We start from the raw sequence: 21,147 nt of genomic DNA, 5'->3' as shown, positions 1-21,147 counted from the left end.
CAGAAACCCTATAAGTATAAAGACCTATAGTATAAAGTATCAGTATAAGTAAAAGTATAAGTATAAAGTGTAAGTATAAAGACCTATAGTATAATAACCTGATAATAAAGGAAACGCAGGTTAGTCTCCCTGCTTCCCATCTCCTCTCCTTGCTGTTCACTTCTCCTCCTCGGAAACCTTAGCAGCTTCACGAGTATCTATAAAGCCATCACTAACACAGTGGACATTATTTTTGTATTTAAAGAGATGTTTGTATCATTACCTTTCTCCCTAATTCACTAGAACATTTTCTATTTCCTTCACTGTGATATCAGTTAACATTTATTGAGAACTCGTTAGGGAACAGAATAAATATATATATATATATATATATATATATATATATATATATATATATATTTTAAAATATTTATTTATTTATTCCTTTTTGCTGCCCCTAGTTGTTTTATTGTTGTAGCCATTGTTAGATAGGACAATTTTAAAATATTTATTTATTTATTCCTTTTTGCTGCCCCTAGTTGTTTTATTGTTGTAGCCATTGTTAGATAGGACAGAGAGAAATGGAGAGAGGAAGGGAAGACAGAGAGGGGGAGAGAAAGATAGACACCTGCTGACCTGCTTCACCACCTGTGAAGTGACTCCCCAGCAGGTGGGGAGCCAGGGGCTCGAACCAGGATCCTTATGCCGGTCCCTGCACTTTGCGCCACATGCGCTTAACCTGCTGCGCTACCGCCTGACTCCCCAGAATAAATATTTTAATCAGCTTTAGATTTTTTTACTTCTGTAAGCTAATTGTCCTTATTATTTCTAGAATAAACATTAATAGAGTAGAAACTAGTTAAGGGGAAATAATATATTTAAAAATTCTTTCTCAGGGCTGGGGAGACAGCATGATGGTTCTGCAAAAGACTTTCATGTCTGAGGCTCTGAGGTCCCAGGTCCAACCCCCAGCACCACCATAAGCCAGAGCTGAGTAGTGCTCTGGTTTTTCTTTCTGTGCCTGCCTGCCTGTTTTTCTCGTTAAAAACTGCACAAAGGTGGTCCAGGAGGTGGCACAGTGGATAAAGTGTTGGACTCTCAAGCATGAGGTCCTGAGTTCAGTTCCTGGCAGCACATGTGCCAGAGTGATGTCTGGTTCTTTCTCTCCTATCTTTCTCATGAATAAATAAATAAAATATTAAAAAAAAAAAACTGCACTAAGTCCCAGTTCAAACTCGTTTTTTTTTTTAACATTCTTTTTAATATTTATTTATTTTCCCTTTTGTTGCCCTTGTTTTTTTGTTGTTGTAGTTATTGTTATTGATGTCATTGTTGTTAGGACAAAGAGAAGTGGAGAGAGGAGGGGAAGACAGAGCGGGGGAGAGAAAGACAGACACCTGCAGACCTGCTTCACTGCTTGTGAAGCAACCCCCCCTACAGGTGGGGAGCTGGGGGCTCAAAATGGGATCCTTATGCTGGTTCTTGCGCTTTACGCCATGTGCGCTTAACCTGCTGCGCTACCGCCTGACTCCCCAAACTCCTGTTTTCTACCTGTAGGGGGAGCTGCATGAGAAGTGAAGCAATGCTGTAGTCCTCTCTCTCTCTCTTTTTCTTTTTCTTCCAGGGTTATTGCTGGGGCTCTGTGCCTGCACTACGAATCCACTGCTCCTGGTGGCCTTTTTTTTTTTTTCTTCTTTTCATTTTATTGACTAGGACAAAGAGAAATGGAGAGAGGAGGGGAAGACAGAGGGGAAGAGAAAGACAGACACCTGCAGACCTGCTTCACTGCTTGGGAAGCAATTCCTTTGCAGGCAAAGCCAGGGGCTTGAAACGGGATCCTTGTGCAAGTCTTTGTGCTTAGTAGTATGTGCGCTTAAGTGGGTTTGCCACTGCCCTACCCCCTAGTCCTCTCTCTCTCTGTCACTCTCTCTCTCATCTCTCTCTCTCCATCTTCCCTCTCGACTTCTCTGTATCATAAATAAGTAAATAAAAATGAGAAAAAATAGGAAAAAATGCTAAAATAAAAAAGGATAATGTAATAGATTTTAAACTCAAGTTGTGGGGGGCTGTGGAGATAGTTTGATGGTAGAGCTGAGGGCTGCGTATGCGAGACCTGAGATTCAGTCTGCGATTGCCTGTTCCCTCTAAAAAGGAGAGTGAGGACAGTGTACCCCTCAGACTTTCTTCAAAGGCTCTTTGCCTGGAATTTTCTTCCAAGTCTCTGATCCTGACTTTTGCTGGGTCTGACACTAATGCTTTTCAAAAGGTACAAAGGAAAGCTCTCAAGCTCATCTTTCCTCAATTCCTCTTTCAGTGGTTTGTTGAATGAAACAGAGGGTGCAGTTGTCAAAACATGGCACTAGGAATAACATTCAGCCTTGCTGCTTTATAGGCGGCCTATTTAAATATTCTGATGGGTGGCCTCGAAATGCACCATGGACAAAACCCAGACACTTAGCAGCATAGAAAACCCTCTGCCCATTCAAGTCAGATGGAGCCAGACTTCCTTTAGTAATCCCTGACCCCCTTATATATGCAGTCGCTTTTGTAGAAATCATTTTATAGCTTAAGATTTTTTTCTTTTTCTTTTTTGCCTCCAGGCTTATTGCTGGGGCTCAGTGCCTGCACTACGAATCCACTGCTCTTGGAGGCCATTTTTCCCCCTTTTTGTTGCCCTTGTTGTTTATTGTTATTATTGTTGTTGTTGGATAGGAAAAATAAATCCAGAGAGGTGGGGAAGACAGACAGGGGGAGAGAAAGATAGACACTTGTAGACCTGCTTCATCGCGTGTGAAGTGATGCCCCTGAAGGTGGGGAGCTGGGGGCCCAAACTAGGATCCTTATGCCAGTCCTTGCACTTTGTGCCATGTGCGCTTAACTTAATTGAGTTCAGCTTGGGAATTTTCATTTTGTCTCCTTTCTTTTTCCCACCCTTTCTTCTTTCCTTTCTTGCTCTATTTTATTTTATTTATTCATTTTCTTAAAAATTTATTTTATTATATTTATTTATTTATTGGATAGAGGCAGCCAGAAATCAAGAGGTAAGGGGGAGACAGAGAGGGTGAGAGATAGACACCTGCAGCCCTGCTTCACCAATCATGAAGCTTTCACCCTGCAGATGGGGTCTGAGGGCTCGAACCTGGGCCCTTGTGCACTGTAACGTGCACTCAACCAGATGTGCCACCGCCCAGCCCCACTTCTTGTTCTATTTTATAAAAAGTTTTTATTTAATCATGAGAGAGGTAAGAGGAAAGAGAGGAAGAGAACCAGACATCAGCATTACCAGAGATGCAAACTCAAGACCTTAAGCTTGAGACTCCAATATGTTCTCCATTGCACCACCTTCTGGATCTTGTAAGAACCTGCATTTCAGACAAGCTCCTAGTGACTAATTAAATTTTGAGAGGCATCTTTAAGAAACAGATAAAATTCTATAGTCTAAATGGGTGTGTTTTATGGCTTGTGAATGATAGCTGGGTAAAGATGCTAACAAAATTGATGTGTGAGAGAAATAACACTAAAATCTGAGTCCCAGAGACTTTGTCACCACAAGATGCCTCCTGTGAGTGAATTTTTTGGATTATATATATATATATATATATATATATATATATATATTAATCTCCAGAATGAATCACTGTTAGGGTTGTGGTAAAAATGATTTAATATTATACTATTTTCCAAACTGTGTTCTGTGGGTAAGAACATATTATTAAAAAAATAAAGCAAAACCAACAATAATAACAGTAAATCCAACCCATGTCTACCCATGCCCAGCTAAGTTTGGGCTAAGTTCTTTCAGAGTTAAATTGTACATATTTCAGTTGGATGATCAGAACATTATTCTGCACTTGGATCCTAACAGGATCCTATATACATAAAGTCTATTACATGTGATATTTTTATTCATTCACATTCTTGGTTTTGTTTTTGTTTTTTTTTCCCAGCTCACTTCTCAGCTGCTCTGGTTTGTGGTGGTACAGTGGATTGAACCTGTGATTTTGGAGCCTCGGGCATAACCATTATGCTATCTATCCCTGCCCTACTCATTCACATTCTTGTAGTAGAGGCTGTGAACCACTGAGATCCTTATAGAATGGAAACTTTTAGGGCTAGGGAGACAGCATAATGGTTATATAACAAGACTTTCATGCCTGAGTCTCTGAAGTCCCAGGTTTAATCCCTAGCGCCACCATAAACCAGAGCTGAGTAATGCTTTGGTCTCCCTCTTTCTCTTTTTCATTAATAGATAAAACATTAAAAAAACTTTTCATACGCAAAACTTAAATAACATGGGGCATTTTTTGAACACTACTATGTCTTGTTTGATATTTTATTGATTGGTTTTATTTATTTGAAAACTAATTGGCCAAAACATAGTTTTAGCTAATGAATTTGGTTATGCTAAAATAAGACTAACGGAATATTTGTAGGCCTGGGAGATAGCGAGCTGCAAGAGTGCATGCCTTACCATGAACGAAGTCCTTGGTTAAGACCCTAACACCACAGGGACAGTACTGGGAGAGGTTCACAGATGGTGGAATGGTGCTGGGTGTTTCTCTTCTCTCTCTGTCTCTCCCTCTTTCCACTCTGAAATGAGAAGAATGTGAGAACTGGCCTGGGGAAAGTCACTGGACCAGTGGTATTACTCATATAGGAGGTCTCAGCACTGCATTAAAAAAAAAAAAGAGGGAGTTGGGTGGTAGCACAGCGGATTAAGCACACATGGCGCAAAGCACAAAGACCAGCGTAAGGATCCTGGTTCGAGCCCCCAGCTCCCCACCTGCCGGGGAGTCGCTTCACAGGCAGGTGTCTATCTTTCTCTCCCCCTCTCTGTCTTCCCCTCCTTTCTCCATTTCTCTCTGTCCTATCCAACAACAATGACATCAATAACAACAATAATAATAACTACAACAACAATAAAACAACAAGGGCAACAAAAGAGAAAAACAAAAAAGATTAGTGTGTGGAGACTTTTTTGCAAAAGACTTTCTTTTTTTCTTTCTTTCTTTCTTTCTTTTTTTTTTTTTTTGCCTACAGGGTTATTGCTGTGGCTTGGTGCCTGCTACAAATCCACTGCACTGGAGGCCACTTTCCCCCATTTTTGTTCCCCTTATTATTATTGTTGTTGTTATTACTGTCATTGCTATTGCTGTTTGTTGGATAGGACAGAGAGAAGAGGAGGGGAAGACAGGAAGATAGGAGAGAAAGGTAGACACCTGCAGACCTGCTTCACCACTTGTGAAGCGATCTCCCTGCTGGTGGGGATCCAGGGGCTCAAACCCGGATCTTTATGCCGATCCTTGTGCTTCGCACCATGTGCCCTTAATCTGATGCACTATCACCTGGCCCCTGCAAAAGACTTTCATGCCTGAGGCTCTCTGATCCCATGTTTAATCCCCAGCACTACCATAAGCCAGAGCTGAGCCATGCTCTGGCCTCTCTGTATTGCTTTCATTTAAAGAAAGTAGAATATTGGGGGTCGGGCGGTGGCGCAGTGGGTTAAGCGCATGTGGCGCAAAGCGCAGGGACCCGCGTAAGGATCCCGGTTCGAGCCCCCGGCTCCCCACCTGCAGGGGAGTCGCTTCACAGGCGGTGAAGCAGGTCTGCAGGTGTCTATCTTTCTCTCCCCTTCTCTGTCTTCCCCTCCTCTCTCCATTTCTCTCTGTCCTATCCAACAATGAATTGCGTCAACAAGGGCAATAATAATAGCCACAACGAAGCTACAACAAGGGCAACAAAAGGCGGAAAAAAATGGCCTCCAGGAGCGGTGGATTCATGGTGCAGGCACCGAGCCCAGCAATAACCCTGGAGGAGGGAAAAAAAAAAAAAAAAAAAAAAAGAAAGTAGAATATTAAAAAAAAAAATTATAACTAGTCCTGGGGGCGCGAACCTGGGTCCTTGTGCATTGTAACATGTGCACTCAACCAGGTGTGCCACCATCTGACCCCTAAGAGTTATTTTTAATGTTATTCATCTTTACTTTTAGATCTTTTTTTAAATTTTCTCTTTTTGTTGCCCTTGGTGTTTTTATTGTTGTAGTTATTATTATTGTTGTTGTTGATGTCATCGTTGTTGGATAGGACAGAGAGAAATGGAGAGAGGAGGGGAAGACAGAGAGAGAGGGGGAGAGAAAGATAGACACCTGCAGACCTGCTTTACCGCCTGTGAAGCGACTCCCCTGCAGGAGCCGGGGCTTGAACCGGGATCTTTACACCCGTCCTTGCGCTTCGCGCCATGTGTGCTTAACCAACCCACTGTGCTACCACCTGACTTCCTCATCTTTACTTTTTTCCTGTTTTTTTTTTTTTTTTTGCTGCATTTAACTTCCTGAGATTGAATGTATTTTAAATTATTTTAAATCATTTTTATTTATTTACTGGATAGAAACAGCCTGAAATCCAGAGGGAAGGGGATGATAGAGAGAAGGAGAGTCAGAGACACTTGCAGCCCTGCTTCACCACTCACAAAGCTTTCCGCCTGCAGGTGGGAACTGGGGGCTCAAAACAGGTCCTTGTGCACTGCAGCATGTGCACTCAACCAGGTGCACCGCCACCTGGCCCCAGATTGAATGTGTTATTACCGCAGGCTTATGCACGTATATTGTTCAGGAGCTCACTGCACATGCCTTTATTTCAGATGAGGTGGAGGACCCTGTTACTCCAGGTTACGTCTCTGCTTGTTGCCTTGGAAGCTGTGCCTATAGACATAGACAAGACGAAAGTGGGAAACCCTGAGCCTGTGGAAAGTGCAAAAATAGACCCACCAGTAAGTGGAATGAGAGCAACAGTCCCGTGGCTGCCCTCGTAACTAAAGCATTGTCAGTACTTATTATTGCATGTGAAGCTGGATATTTTATAGTCACTTCTGAAATAACGGTGAAAGAGCATTTGCTAAACATGGTATTTAATGCCATACTGTGCTTGCTTAATGAATATGGTGCATGCAAGAACCAGTCATAATACATTTCCAGTGAGGAGCCTCCCAGGCCCCCAAGACTCGGTGTTCTACTCAAAGAAGAGACACATGGCAATGAGGAGGGACAGATGACAATGGGGAAAAGCAGCTAGCATTGTAGGTTAAGCCTCATTGTCTCAACCAGATAAGAAATCTACCTGCATATACTGGTAAGGCATGACATTTGGCTGTGTTATGCTTCATATGGGAACTACAGATTTTCAGCTTTATCCAAACTTATCAAATAAGGTATATCGACATGCCACTTTCCTAGATTTTTTTTTTTTTTAATGTTGAGATCTTTAGATGCAGAGAAGACAAAACTTACAGAAGCATTGTTGTTTGTTTCTTAATTTGAAGGACACAGGCCTCTATTATAACGAGTATCTCAGGCAAGTGATTGATGTGCTGGAAACAGATAACCATTTCAGAGAAAAGCTCCAGAAAGCAGACATAGAAGAAATAAAGGTAAATGCCGTTAGCTAATCACTTAACAAGCATTTGAGAATGCCAGATATCGAGTTAAGTAGCAGGGATACGAATATGAGATCTGTCCCAACCCTCGCAAAAATGGAATCACTGAGTCCCTGCTGGGACTCTGTGCTTCACTCTTTGAGGAACTGACCAATTATTTCCCAAATTAGTGGCTGCACCATCTTATAGTTCAGATCAGTCACTTGCTCACTCACTCATTCATCCTAGAGAAAGGAGAGAGGGAGAGAGAACCAGAGCATGTGCCAGGGTTTAAATTCAACTTCATGCTTATAGTTGTAGGTGCAATATTCTATCCAATATGCTACTTCTGGGGGCAGCCAAGCTACTTTTTGGGCTTCTACTTTGTGCTTCAGTTATGCTTACCTAAATTATGAGGCTTTCAGATATCTTTATCTTAGAATTTAAGCCGAGTCTCTTCTGGAAAAAAAAATTAAAAAAAGGACTTTTCTTGTACTGTCTAATTTGATTAAATTTGAAACAAGTATTACATGACTTTTAAATAATCCTGTCTTTATCACTATGTCTATATTTTGACTTGGTGCCTACATGATGAATCCACCATTCCTGGTGACTTCCCCACCCTCATTTAAAAAAATTAATTAATTAATTAATTCCCTTTTGTTGCCCTTGTTGTTTTATTGTTGTAGTTATTATTTATGTTGTTGTTGGATAGGACAGAGAGAAATGGAGAGAGGAGGGGAAGACAGAGAGGGGGAGAGAAAGATAGACACCTGCTTCACTGCTTGTGAAGTGACCCCCTGCAGGTGGGGAGCTAGGGGGCTTGAACCGGGGTCCTTAACACCAGTCCTTGTGCTTTGTGCTACCTGTGCTTACCCGCTGTGCTACCACCTGACTCCCCCCACCCTCATTTTTTATAGAAAGAGAGAAATTGAGAGGGAAGGGGGTTAGAGAAGGAGAAAGAGATAGAGAGATACCTGCATCCCTGCTTGTGAAGCTTTCCCCCTGCAGGTGAGGACCGAGGGCTTGAATCCAGGTGCTTGTGCTCGGTAGTGTGTGCGTTCAACAGGGTGTGTCACCACCTGGCCCCAATAAACCTGTCTTTAATATATTGTTAGATCTGTTGAGAACTACAATGTAATAGCTGAAACAGATTTTCTTATTTTGCTAACAGAGTGGGAAGCTAAGCAAAGAGCTTGACTTAGTAAGTCACCATGTGAGGACAAAACTTGATGAACTGAAAAGGCAAGAAATATCAAGGTTAAGGATGCTGATTAAAGCTAAATCTGATTCCCTTCAAGGTAAGTGCCCGAGAAAAGGTAGCAGCGTTTCCTCATTTGGCTTGTTGAAGCCAGTTGCCTGTGGCCTTTTCTTTTCTTTTAATTTTTTTTTTCTTTTAAAGAATTTATTTATTTATCTATGAGAAAGATAGGAGGAGAGAGAGAAAGAACCAGACATCACTCTGGTACATGGCTGCTGGGGATTGAACTCAGGACCTCATGCTTGAGAGTCTGATGCTTATCCACTGTGCCACCTCCCGGACCTTCTCTCCTTTCCTCTCCTCTTCTCTTCTCTTCCCTTCTCTCCTCTCCTCTCCTCTCCTCTCCTCTCCTCTCCTCTCCTCTCCTCTCCTCTCCTCTCCTCTCCTCTTCTCTTCTCTTCTCTTTCATTTTCTTTTCTTTTTTCACTTTTCTCTTTTCCTTTCCTTCCCCCCCTCTCTTTCTCTCTTTAAATTATCTTTATTTATTTGTTGGATAGAGACAGTGAGAACTCTAGAGGGGAGGGGAATGTTTCTTGGTGCCAGGGGTTCAGGCTCATTTGAGACTACTACGCCTGGCAAACTTTGCTTCTTTCCCCTTTTAACTTCAGATAGAGACAAAGGGAGAAAGCAAAGAGAGACTGCCCCATTGTTCATGAATCTTTCTCTGGCACATTGCATGGTGCTCCAGTCTAGGCCGTCATGCATGGAAATGGAGAGAGGAGGGGAAGGCAGAGAGGGGGAGAGAAAGACAGACACCTGCAGACCTGCTTCACCGCCTGGGAAGCGACTACCCTGCAGGTGGGGAGCCGGGGTTCAAACCAGGATCCTTATGCCGGTCCTTGTGCTTGGCGCCACCTGCACTTAACCCGCTGTGCTACTTCCCAACTCCAGAGTACTTATTTTTATATATCATTTCTATTAATGTTTCTAGTTCTTAGTGATTGATATTTACCATTTTGTCATTTTCTTTCAGATATGGGTGTAGACCATCAGGTTCTTCTAAAACAATTTGATCATCTAAACCACAAGAATCCTGAAAAGTTTGAATCCACAGATTTGGATATGCTAATCATATCGGTGAGAATAGTTCTGAAAATGTTGCCTATGTTGTGCCTTTGAAGTTTTGTAATTTAGCAAGTAAATTTGCTGAAGTGGTAATACATCTTTGATGCACTCTAGACATCTTAAAAAGGGCAAATAGCTTCACACTTACTACCCTAGATAATAATATGGTACACAGGTATGTAGTCCTAAACTCATAACTCTAAAGTCCCACAAATCTGTAAAACCTGAAATGTGTTTGCATTATTGTAAGGCTACTTAGAGGTTTTTTTTTTTTTTTTTTTTTTTGCCTCTAGGGTTATTGATGGGGCTCTGTGTGGGCACTATGAATCCACTGCTCCTGGAGGCTATTTTTTCTATTTTATTGGATAGGACAGAGAGAAATTGAAAGTTGCTGGCACTCCCGTGGAGGAGATCCAGCCAGGGGGTAAGTCACCTACCCTCCCTCTCTGGCTCTAAGGGGCCCAGAGATTTAGACAGGAGGCATTGGGGAATATTCTGATACAAACACTCATTTTATTTAGGGATGGGTATAGGTTTATATAGAAAGTTAAACAAAGAACATTTTTTAAATATGTCAGAAATTACAGGTTTCTTAAAGGTCAGCTTGCCCCTATGGTAGGGGGCTGGTATGACAAGAATTGATGAGATACATAAAATTCAAGACAATTAGTCTCCATGATGCAGGCAGCTTAATTATCCAAAGGCATTTGAGAGAAGCATAGGGGTTAAACCAGTAAGGTGAGGTAGAGAAGAGAAAAACAAAGATTGATGTAAATCATAGATATCAAGGGGCACAAGGAAATAAGATTTGGGGGCTTTTCACTGTCTGCTGTTGGGGGTGTATGATAGAGTATCTTCTTCTTTGTGATCAAAAGGTGAAGTGGATGTGTGAACTTTGAGTGAACCCTAAAGCAGGCAACCATGTGTCCTGCTACTAGCAGGGAGAAACTAAGTGTGAGAGGCCTGTAGGCTTTCTGTGAGCTTGGGAGACTAACAAGGAGAAACTGAGTCTGGGAGACTTTTCCCTCTTGGCTCATCTCTAAGGAGAGAGGCTGACAAGTGGGGTGTCTTTCTAGACCTCCATCCGAGGATGGGAGAGCTCCCCTAAACTCTACCAAGCTTTCACATAGTCCCACAGAGAGTGGAGGGGGAGATAGGGAGAGAGAAAGACACCTGCCTATCTGCTTCATCACTTGTGAAGCTTCCCCTCTGCATGTGGGGAGCCAGGGACTCGAACCCAGATCCTTGCTCCATTCCTTGCACTTAGTACTATGTGCACTTAACCCAGTGCGCCACTGTCTGACCCCCCCCAATCTAGAGTTTTTATTTAGCTTAGTGTGAATTTTCATAGACCACTAAAAAAACAAAACAATAACGAAAAAAAAAAAACAACTATATGTTGATCATAGTACTCTGTAGGGAACTTCCAAAATATGGCATATGTCTAGAACATTATATGCAGAGGTAGATAGCATAATGGTTATGCAAAGAGCCTCTCACATCTGAAGCTTCAAAGTCCCAGGTTCAATCCCCTGCAACACCATAAGCCAGAGCTTATCAGTGCTCTGGAAAAAACAAACAAGAAAAACCCTCTTTAGTGAGCCAAGGAGGTAGCATAGTGGATAAAGTATCGGATTCTCAAGCATGAGGTCCCAGCAGCACATGTACCTGAGTGATGTCTGGTTCTTTCCTTCTTTCTGCCTATCTTTCTCACTTATAAGTAAAGAAAATCTTTAGAAATATTTTTCTTCCAGTTATTAATATGTTGACAAACAACTGTACTTAGGTTTAATGTGTACATGATATTGTGAGGAGATTATTACAAATATTTAGTTAATATCCATATATGATATGGGTACAAAAACAAAGGAATTCTTTTTTATCTTTGTGATGAGTATTCTTAGGGTTTTATAATCTTAATAACTTGCACATATACCATATACTAACTGTACTTTTTGTCTGTGTATTACCTCCCTGATACTTTCTTTTCTTTTAAATGATTCTTGTACTTTTTGACTACCTTTGTCCAATTTCATCTCCCCCCTTCCTCCTAGACACACACAACCAACCTCATCTCTCTTTCTATGGATTTTATTTTATTAGATTTTTGCATGTAAGTGAAATCAGATAGTTTTCTTGTTTCTCTCTGATTTATTTCATTTAGTATAATGCCCTCAAGGTTCATCCATTATGTTACAAATGTCACAAGTTCCTTCTTTTTATTAACTGAATAAGATTTCTTTATATCACAATAAAAATATTTGAAAATATTTATTTTCACTGTTTGTTTACTATTGGATAGAGACAGAGAGAAATTGAGAGAGATAGGGAGGTAGAGAGGGAGAGAGACAGAGCGACACCTGCAGACCTGCTTCACCATTTATGAAGCTTTCCCCCTGCAAGTGGGGACCAGGGGTTTGAACCTAGCCCTTGTGTACTGTAATGTGTGTGCTTAACCAGGTGTGCCACTGCCTGGCCCCCCCCAAATATGTATTCATTTATTTATCTATTTACTGGAGAGAGACAGAGAGAAACAGACGGAAAGGGGAAGTAAAGAGGGAGAGAGACAGAGAGGCGTTTCAGCACCACTCCACTGCTTGCGAAGCTTCCCTCCTGCAACCGGGGGGCTGAGGATTTGAACTCAGTTCCTTGAGCATGGTAACAAGGGCACTCAGCTGACTGTGCTATCACCTGGCCCTGCATCACAATTTTTTATCCATGTGTCTGTTGGACGATAAATCTAAGGAAGCACCAAGAGACTGGGGTGATGTAAAAGCAAAGGGCCTTTATTGTTCTAGCCGGCTAGGGTCGAGTTACAGAGGGGCTGCCACACCAGCTCTCTGGTAATCGACCCGGTACCCAATTCTACTAGGATACATATACATTTCAGATTACAGACTACGTGACAGGGTTCAGCTACACCATGTCAGTTTTACAACAGTAGTTATCTATAGTCCCCAGGTGCAGGGAAGGGGAGGGGGTCTTTTTGACCTCCAGGTTATCTCCTTTTCCGGACCCTAGGCTCCCAAACTGTTTTCTCAGAGTCTGTCCTTGGATTTATCTCCTGCCTTCCAGATTCCCTGGATTCTCTGTTTACAGCTTTAACTCATGAGAATTGCTTTCTTCCTTGGGGACAGGCCTGTCTTATAATTGCCTACTTAACCCTTGGGTTTCCTGAGACTAGGTTCATTTGTCTCGTTATTTACCATCTTACATTTATTACTTTTTGATCAGTTCCTACACATCCACTAAAGGATTCTTAGGTTGTCTCCATGTCCTGACCATTATAAATAATGGTGCTATCAACATGGGGAAATCCTGCCTGTTTTAAAACTGCATTATGGGCAGGGGTAAGTAGCATAATGGTTCTGCAAAGAGACTATCCTGCCTGAGGCTCTGACACCCCAGGTTCAGTCCCCTGTGCCACCATCAGCCACAGCTGAGCAGTGCTCTGGTTAAAAAAAGAAAAGAAAAAAGTTAAAATTGTATTATTTGAGTTTTTGCTACTGAGTTGTATGAATTCTTTATATACTTTGGACATTAAATCCTAATTAGAGATATGATTTGTATACATTTTCTCCTATTTCACAGATCGCTTTTTCCTTTTGTTTATTGTGTCTTCTATTGTACAGGATCTTTTTAGATTGGATGGTGCTTTTTCATTTTCTATTTGGTTGCTTGTGCTTTAAATATCACATCCAAAAAATAATCATCAATACCTGTCTGTAGTTCTATGGTTTCAAGATTTACACTGAAGACTTTAGTACATTTTGGGTTAATTTTGGTGACTCCTGGAAGGATCCAACGTCATTATTTACATGTAAACATAGAACAGCACTACTGACCAAAGATACTATTTTTTCTCCACTGAGTATTCCTGACTCCTTTTCAAATATTCATTAAAGAATTATGAAACTCATCTGGTTCTAGTGATTTGATTTATTTTTTAAAAAGATTTCTTTTTTTAATTTATTAATGAGAAAGATAGGGGGAGATAGAAAGAACCAGATGTCACTCTGGTCTGGTACACATGCTGCCGGGAATTGAACTCAGGACTTTATGCTTGAGGGTTCGCTGCTTAATCCACTGTGCCATCTCCTGATTTTAAAAAGAATTTGTAAACCTCTTCTATAGTTTCTATATTTTACAGATTTCCTTCTTCTTTCTATAAACTCAACATACATACTGCTTATGAGAAACTTCTTCAACTTTGTTTCTCTGAATGGCTATTTTTCTAGTACCAACCATGACTAAAATAAAATGGTAGAATTTAAAGAATTTTGGTTTATTTCTATGCTACCTCCCATTAGGGAGCTTGCTATACTCAACAGTAGTCATTATTTTAAATTTTCAAACACATCTATTAACCTAACTCAAACAACACATTACAGGCTACAAATGATCTGGAGAACTATGACAAGACCAGACATGAAGAGTTTAAAAAATATGAAATGATGAAAGAACATGAAAGGAGGGAGTACCTGAAAACACTGGATGAAGATAAGAGAAAAGCAGAAGAATTAAAATATGAGGAAATGAAGAAAAAGCATGAAAACCACCCCAAAGTTAACCATCCAGTAAGGACTATGACTTTACAACCCTAAGTAGATGGGGAGACTTCTGTGTGCTGGCTGATAATGGATGTTTATGATTGAATAAGATGAAAGCATTGCTGATTTACTGATTCCGCAGAGTTCCTCAAATTTACACTTGGTTTTGTGTATATATACCTAGGTTATATTTGAAGTGTTTTTTAAAATACATATTTGTATTTATCACTTTATTGGGGAAATGTTGCTTTCCAAGACTGTTGTCACAGGTGCACAGCTTCCTGTCTCCCCAGGATGGGAGTCAGACACCTCACTTCTCTTCCTGTCTGTCTTCTTCCACCACTGGGCTCCAGGGCCCCACCCTCTCTCACCCCCTGCCACCTTTCCTCTCTTTTTGTTTTGTTTACTAATCAGCTCTGGCTTCTGGTGGTAAGGGGATTAAAGCTGGGACTCTGGAGCCTCCGACTTGAGAGTCTCTTTGCATAACCATTATGCTATCTCCCCCTGCCTCCCACTTCCCCCCTTTCCTCTCTGGACTTCTTGGGCCTGCTGCCATAGACCATAGCTAGTTAAAGTCGCACCTGCATCTTCCCTTTCCTCGTTTCTTAGTACCCCCCTGGAAGTGAAATCCTCTCCTACTTAATCTTCTCCTTCTGATTTCACTCAACATAATTCCTTCAAGATCCATCTCAGTCACAGCAAAAGAGAGAAATGTTACCATTCCTGGAAGCTGAGTAGTGCTGACTAGATCTCTTCCTATCAGTGCTTTCGTGTCCTTTGAATTACTGGCTGTAGGGCAGGTCCATTTATTGATGTTTTTGAGGGAATCTTCAGACCATTTCCCACAGGGACTTGGCCAATTTGCATAACCACTGGCAGTATGTAAGGATTCCTTTTCTTCACATCCTTCCAGCATTTTTTACTTCTGTCATTTTCAGTGTATCTGAGGTTGTCTGTCTTTATTGTCTTGAAGTACATTTCTCTGATAGTAATTTGGAACAGTTTTCATATGCTCATTGGTCATCTGTATATCTTTGGAGAAGAGTCTGTTCAGATCTTCACCCTATTTATAATTTTTTTAATGGCTAGAGACAGAGAAGGTGGGGTTGGGGAGAGAGAGAGAGAGAGAGGAGAGAGAGAAGGAAACAGACCACAGCACCAAAGCTTTAGTGGGGCCTTTAGTGGGGGCCAGGCTCAAACCTGGGTCACACACACGACAAACCAGCACACTATTGTGAATATTGATTGCTGCTGCTGCTGAGTTTTATGAATTCTTTATATAGTCCAGTCATTACCTGTTTATATGGCAAACGCTAGAAGAAGAACCTGTTTATATAATATATGGCATATAAAAATCTTGTCCCAGCCAGTGTCTTCTTTGTTTTGGTGATAGTTACTTTTACTGTATAGAAGTTTTTTTTTTTTTTTCTTGTTTTTTACTTGCTTTTGGTCTTGTCTCCAGAACTGCATCATGGAATTTTCTGTTAATGTTTTCTTCCATGCATTTTGTAGTTTCAAGTCTGGCATCTCAGTTAGATCCCTTTTGAATTGATTTCTGTGCATGGTGGCACGTGGCGGAGGAAAGCTGCATGTTGACTTTGGAGCCTGCCACCTTACTGTCTGACCACATTGTTTCTAAGAGTTTCCAGCCAAATACCGGAGGGTTTCCCCTGTATGCCCTCATGCCATCTGCAAACAGTGCAGTTTGATTTCTTCCCTTTCAGTTTGGATCCCATTTCTTTTTCTTGCCTAATTGCTAGAACTCCCAGGGCTGTGCTGAATAGTAATGGTGACAGTGGACAGCTTTATCTTGTTCCTGATCTAAGAGGGAAAGCTTTCAGCTTCTCATCATTGAGTGTGATGTTGGCTGTGGGTTTGTTATATATGTTTTAAGTATTTTTAAAAAATTGATTCACAGGGAAGCAAAGATCAACTTAAAGAGGTATGGGAAGAGGCTGATGGATTGGATCCTAATGACTTTGACCCCAAGACATTTTTCATATTACATGGTAATAGATTTAATACAAATATTAATGTTTCCACACCTCTGATGTTTGAAAAAAAAATCATGAGTTTTGGTCATAATTGATTTCTGTCAAGATTGTTTATGTAGCATCTATTAGATGTCCTATTGACAGCAAATGTTTTGTTTTTGTCTAGGTTAATGTAGCGATCACTATTGCTAATCTGTAGTAGGAAGATCTTAGTTCATTAGTTTTGTATCCTCCCTTTTCTGCTGAGTCCTTTATGACTGACGCAGTGCTCACTAGAAAAGGAAGGCATTTCCAAGTTATATCTAATAAGCTCTGAGCTGTGATATTAAGTTTTACCTTTTTAAAGATTTATTTACTAGTGAGAGAGAGAGGTGGGAGAGAGAACCACAGCATCACTCCGGCACATATAATGGTGCCTGAGATCGAATTTGTGGGAACTTAGACCCCCAAATGCAACACTTTAGTCACTGTGCCACCTCCGGGGCTGATAAATTTTACTTTTTTTTTTTTTTAAGATTTTTTTTATTATTTATTCATGAGAAAGATAGGAGGAGAGAAAGAACTAGACATCACTCTGATACATGTGCTGCTGGGGATTGAATTTGTGACCTCATGCCTGAGAGTCTAATGCTATATTCACTGCGTCACCCACCTCCTGGACCACAGTTCTTTCTTTCTTTCTTTCTTTCTTTCTTTCTTTCTTTCTTTCTTTCTTTCTTTCTTCTCTCTCTCTCTTTTTAAATATTTTATTTATTCATAAGGAAGATAGGAGGAGAGAGAAAGAACCAGACATCACTCTGGTACATGTGCTGCTGGGGATTGAACTTAGGACCTCATGCTTATGCTTAAGAGTCCAAGGCTTTATCCACTGCGCCACCTCCTGGACCACTCTTTTTCTTTTTTTACCAGAGCAGTGCTCAACTCTGGTTTATGGTGGTGTGAGGGATTGAAGCTAGGACTTTGAAGCTTGAAGGAAGAAGAGAGTCTCCTCACATAACCATTATGCTATCTACCCTGCCCAAATTTAACTTTTATAGTTGATACACTATAGATAGCTAGAGTTTTATTTGTGTTTTTGAAAATATTTGGGAAAAACAGTGGCTTTTTTTGTTTGTTTTTTGTTTTTTACCAGAGCACTGCTTAACTCTTCCTTATGGTGGTATGGGGGGTTGAACCTGGGACTTTGGAGCCTCAGGCATGAGAGTCTCTTTCCGTATCTCTTTCCGTAACCATTATGCTATCTACCCCTGCCCCAAGTATATTTTTTTACTCATTTTCTTCTTAATTTTAACCAGAGTATTGCTCAGTTTTGGCTTATACTGGTGCTGGGGATTGGACCTGGGCCATTGGAGCCTAAGGCATGGAAATACTTTGTGCATAACCATTATGCTATCTCTCCTGCCCCTAAAATATATTTTTTCTAACAGATTTATGTAATCTGAAATGTAAGTATACATTGTTATCTGTTGGACTCTTCTGAGACTTCATAAAAAGGAAGAAACCTTTTTTTTTTGTAGCTTGTTGATGCTTTATGTCAGCATTACTTTTCCAAGCCATGTGTAGATAATGCTTTATTTATTTATTTTCTAAGGCATTAAAATCAAATTTTGCATGTGTAACTTTTAAACTTTAGATCTCAATAGTGATGGCTACCTCGATGAACAAGAATTAGAAGCCCTGTTTACTAAAGAGGTAAATTTACTAAAGAGTTCACGAAATGTTGACTGGTTTTCCAGCTTCCTTCTTTTCTTGTAACTTCTGTTACCTTCCTTTTTAAAAAAAGAATTGCTGTAATCTTTTATGTATTTATTTATTATTGGACAGAGTCAGAAGTTGAGAGGGGAGAGGGAGAGAGACCCCTGCAGCTCTGTTTCACCACTTGAGAAGCTTCCCCCCCCAGCAGGTGGGGGGGGACCAGGGGCTTGAACCCAGGTCCTTGCACATGGTAACATGTACACTCAACCAGGTGTGCCACCACCCAGCCCCTGCTAACTTCCTTTTATGTGGTTTAATTTTTTTTTTTTTTTTATTGATTAAATCATGGGCTAAGAGGGGTACAACTCCACACAATTCCCACCACCAGAACTCCGTATCCCATCCCCTCCCTTGATAGCTTTCCTATTCTTTATCCCTCTGGGAGTATGGACCTGGGGTCATTGTGGGGAGCAGAAGGTGGAAGGTCTGGCTTCTGTATGTGGTTTAATTTTTTTTTTGTTGTTCTTTCGAGGCTGGGAAGTAGCATACCTGGTAGAGTGTATATGTTACAATGTGCAAGGACCTGGTCCCCACCTGCAGAGGGGAAGAGCTTCATTGAGTGGTGAAACAGTGCTGCAGGTGTCTGTCTGTCTTTCACTCTTCTCTGTCTCTCTTTTCCTCTCTGTTTCTCACTGTCTCTACCCAAACTATGAAAATAGTTAAAGTAAATCTCCTTTTTTTTTTCTTTTTAGTTAGAGAAAGTTTATGATCCCAGAAATGAAGAAGATGATATGGTTGAAATGGAGGAAGAAAGGCTTAGGATGAGGGAACATGTAGTGAATGAGGTATGTTTCAAGCGCTTACAGTTATCTGTTACTTCTGTGGATAAGTCACATTCTTGTAATAAATCTTGCCATCAGGTGAAAATTAAACATACAGATAAATATTTAATTGGCGTTAGCATTTTTGATGTAGGATATTCAGTGGATGGAGCCCTTTAGTATAAATAAAACAATTTGTCATTAATTTTTTTTAAAGTGGGAGAGTGAAAAGCACTATGTCACCATTCATAAACTATTTTTCAAAGATTAAGCTTTAAATTTTTCAGTGATTATCAGCTATCAAACTTCCATTAGAAGTAAAAAGTAATGCAATGGATTACTTCATTTTTGAGAGGCTAGCTTTGTGCTAAGAAAAATTTAAGGATAGAGGTAGATAGCATAACAGTTATGCAAAGAGACTCGCATCCTGAGGATCCAAGGTCCCAGGTTCAATTTTCCTACACCACTATAAACCAGAGCCGATCAGTGCTCTGGTAAACAAACAAACAAACCACCAACAACAACAAAAAACACCTTAATGACCCAATACTAATTTAAAAATATATTTATTCATTTATTTTTGATAGGACAGAGAAATTGAGAGGGAAGGGGGAGATAGGGAGAGAGAAAGAGACTCCCACAGCCCTGCTTCATCACTCATAAAAGCTTCCCTCCTGTAGGAGGGGACCAGGGGCTTGAACCTAGGACCCTGTGTGTGGTAATGTGCTCATCCAGGTGCACCACTTCCCTGTCCCTTAACCCAACAACCTAAAGGCTTATAACAAGTACTTATTTTTTGTTCACATCACTAGACTGAAAACTCTGATACAGATATTATAGTAACAGAAGTTCACTTTAGTCAAACTTTAGTTTGACTTTAGTGATTTTCACCTAACATTTGAACTATTCATGATGAATTGGGACCTCTGCTGACTTTGGAATCCATTGTATCAGATGAATTTCTTTGGCTATTATAGAGTTTATAATTGTATTTGTCACCGTCTATAAGAGCTACTAAAAATAAATTGGAGAGATTGTCAACTTTAGTTTTGATTTTGTTAAGAAATCTTAAGAAAAAGTTGTTGACGACATTTATAACTTAAGGTTCCTTAACACTTGGCCTTAAATGACTCTCTCTCATTTGGACAAGATATTTTTCTTGCCCAAAGACTTTGCTGCATGTGGTGAAAAGACAATACTAGATAGCCACACTAGATAGCAGACTAAAGCTTGATGATCTTTTATGTGGATATTTCACTGTATTTTTAAATTTGAAGTATACAGAAGGTAAGTATTTTCTGGGTCTAGTATAATAACAGAGTACTTTGCATTGTCTCTATGAATGTTAAGCTAGCCTCAACGATTTTTAAAAAATATTTATTTATTTAATATTTATTTATTTATTCCCTTTTGTTGCCCTAGTTGTTTTATTGTTGTAGTTATTATTGTTGTCGTCATTGTTGGATAGGACAGAGAGAAATGGAGAGAGGAGGGTAAGGGAGAGAAAGATAGACACCTACAGACCTGCTTCACCGCCTGTGAAGCGATGCCCCTGTAGGTGGGGAGCCAGGGGCTTGAACCGGGATCCTTAGCTGGTCCTTGCGCTTTGTGCCACGTGCACTTAACCCGCTGTGCTACTGCCTGACTCCCTAGGCTCAACTATTGTGTGTTTATGTAATTGCATGTATTAGGAGACAGTTTTTAGTGTCTAAATACTGTGAAGAAGTTATGTCATTTCCCATATTTCTTTCATTTAATCAGGTTGATACTAACAAAGACCGACTGGTGAGTCTAGAAGAGTTTATAAAAGCTACAGAGAAAAAGGAATTCGTGGAGCCAGATAGCTGGGAGGTAAAAGAACCTATTTGAAATAGAGAAAATTTAACATTTGTCTATTCTTTTTTTAATTTAATTTTTATTTTTTTCCCTTTTGTTGTTTATTGTTGTTGTTGTTAATATTGTCATTGTTGTTTGATAGGACAGAGAGAAATGGAGAGGGGAGGGGAAGACAGGGGGAGAGAAAGATAGACACCTGCAGACCTGTTTCACTGCCTGTGAAGCAACTCCCCTGCAGGTGGGGGAGTCGGGGGCCAGTCCTTGCGCTTCGCACCACCTGCTTTTAACCCACTGAGCCACCGCCCGGCTCGCAACATTTGTCTATTCTGATTTTAATTTCTGTTCCCTGTTATGTATGTATGTAGCCTTAACATCTTTTATTATTTTTTTCTTATAAAGATTTTGTTTATTTATTAATGAGCAAGATAGGAGGAAAGAGAAAGAACCAGACATCACTCTGGTACATATGCTGCCAGGGATCGAACTCAGGACCTCATGCTTGAGAGTCCGATACCTTATCTAGTGTGCCACCTCCC

At 40.5% G+C, this 21,147-nt stretch overlaps 1 protein-coding gene across 7 annotated transcripts in view; it reads left to right on the top strand.

Annotated features, from left to right (window-relative positions):
* Positions 1 to 21,147, top strand: part of NUCB2 (nucleobindin 2) — a 42,510-nt gene that overhangs the window by 16,016 nt on the left and 5,347 nt on the right. For 5 of the 7 annotated variants that reach the window (XM_060177081.1, XM_060177080.1, XM_060177083.1 and 2 more), the window contains 9 exons: positions 6,619 to 6,747; positions 7,297 to 7,404; positions 8,564 to 8,690; positions 9,624 to 9,727; positions 14,107 to 14,292; positions 16,184 to 16,274; positions 17,893 to 17,951; positions 18,707 to 18,799; positions 20,537 to 20,626. In XM_060177081.1, the coding sequence (XP_060033064.1) occupies positions 6,619 to 6,747; positions 7,297 to 7,404; positions 8,564 to 8,690; positions 9,624 to 9,727; positions 14,107 to 14,292; positions 16,184 to 16,274; positions 17,893 to 17,951; positions 18,707 to 18,799; positions 20,537 to 20,626 (987 nt within the window). The remainder of the gene's footprint in view (positions 1 to 6,618; positions 6,748 to 7,296; positions 7,405 to 8,563; positions 8,691 to 9,623; positions 9,728 to 14,106; positions 14,293 to 16,183; positions 16,275 to 17,892; positions 17,952 to 18,706; positions 18,800 to 20,536; positions 20,627 to 21,147) is intronic. The other 2 variants (XM_060177084.1, XM_060177085.1) reach the window with 1 other exon arrangement.

This window comes from Erinaceus europaeus, chromosome 17 (assembly GCF_950295315.1).
Source record: "Erinaceus europaeus chromosome 17, mEriEur2.1, whole genome shotgun sequence".
Classification (NCBI taxonomy): domain Eukaryota; kingdom Metazoa; phylum Chordata; class Mammalia; order Eulipotyphla; family Erinaceidae; genus Erinaceus; species Erinaceus europaeus.
The sequence above is the reverse complement of the archived record's forward strand: the minus strand, read 5'-3'. Positions and strand labels throughout refer to the sequence as shown.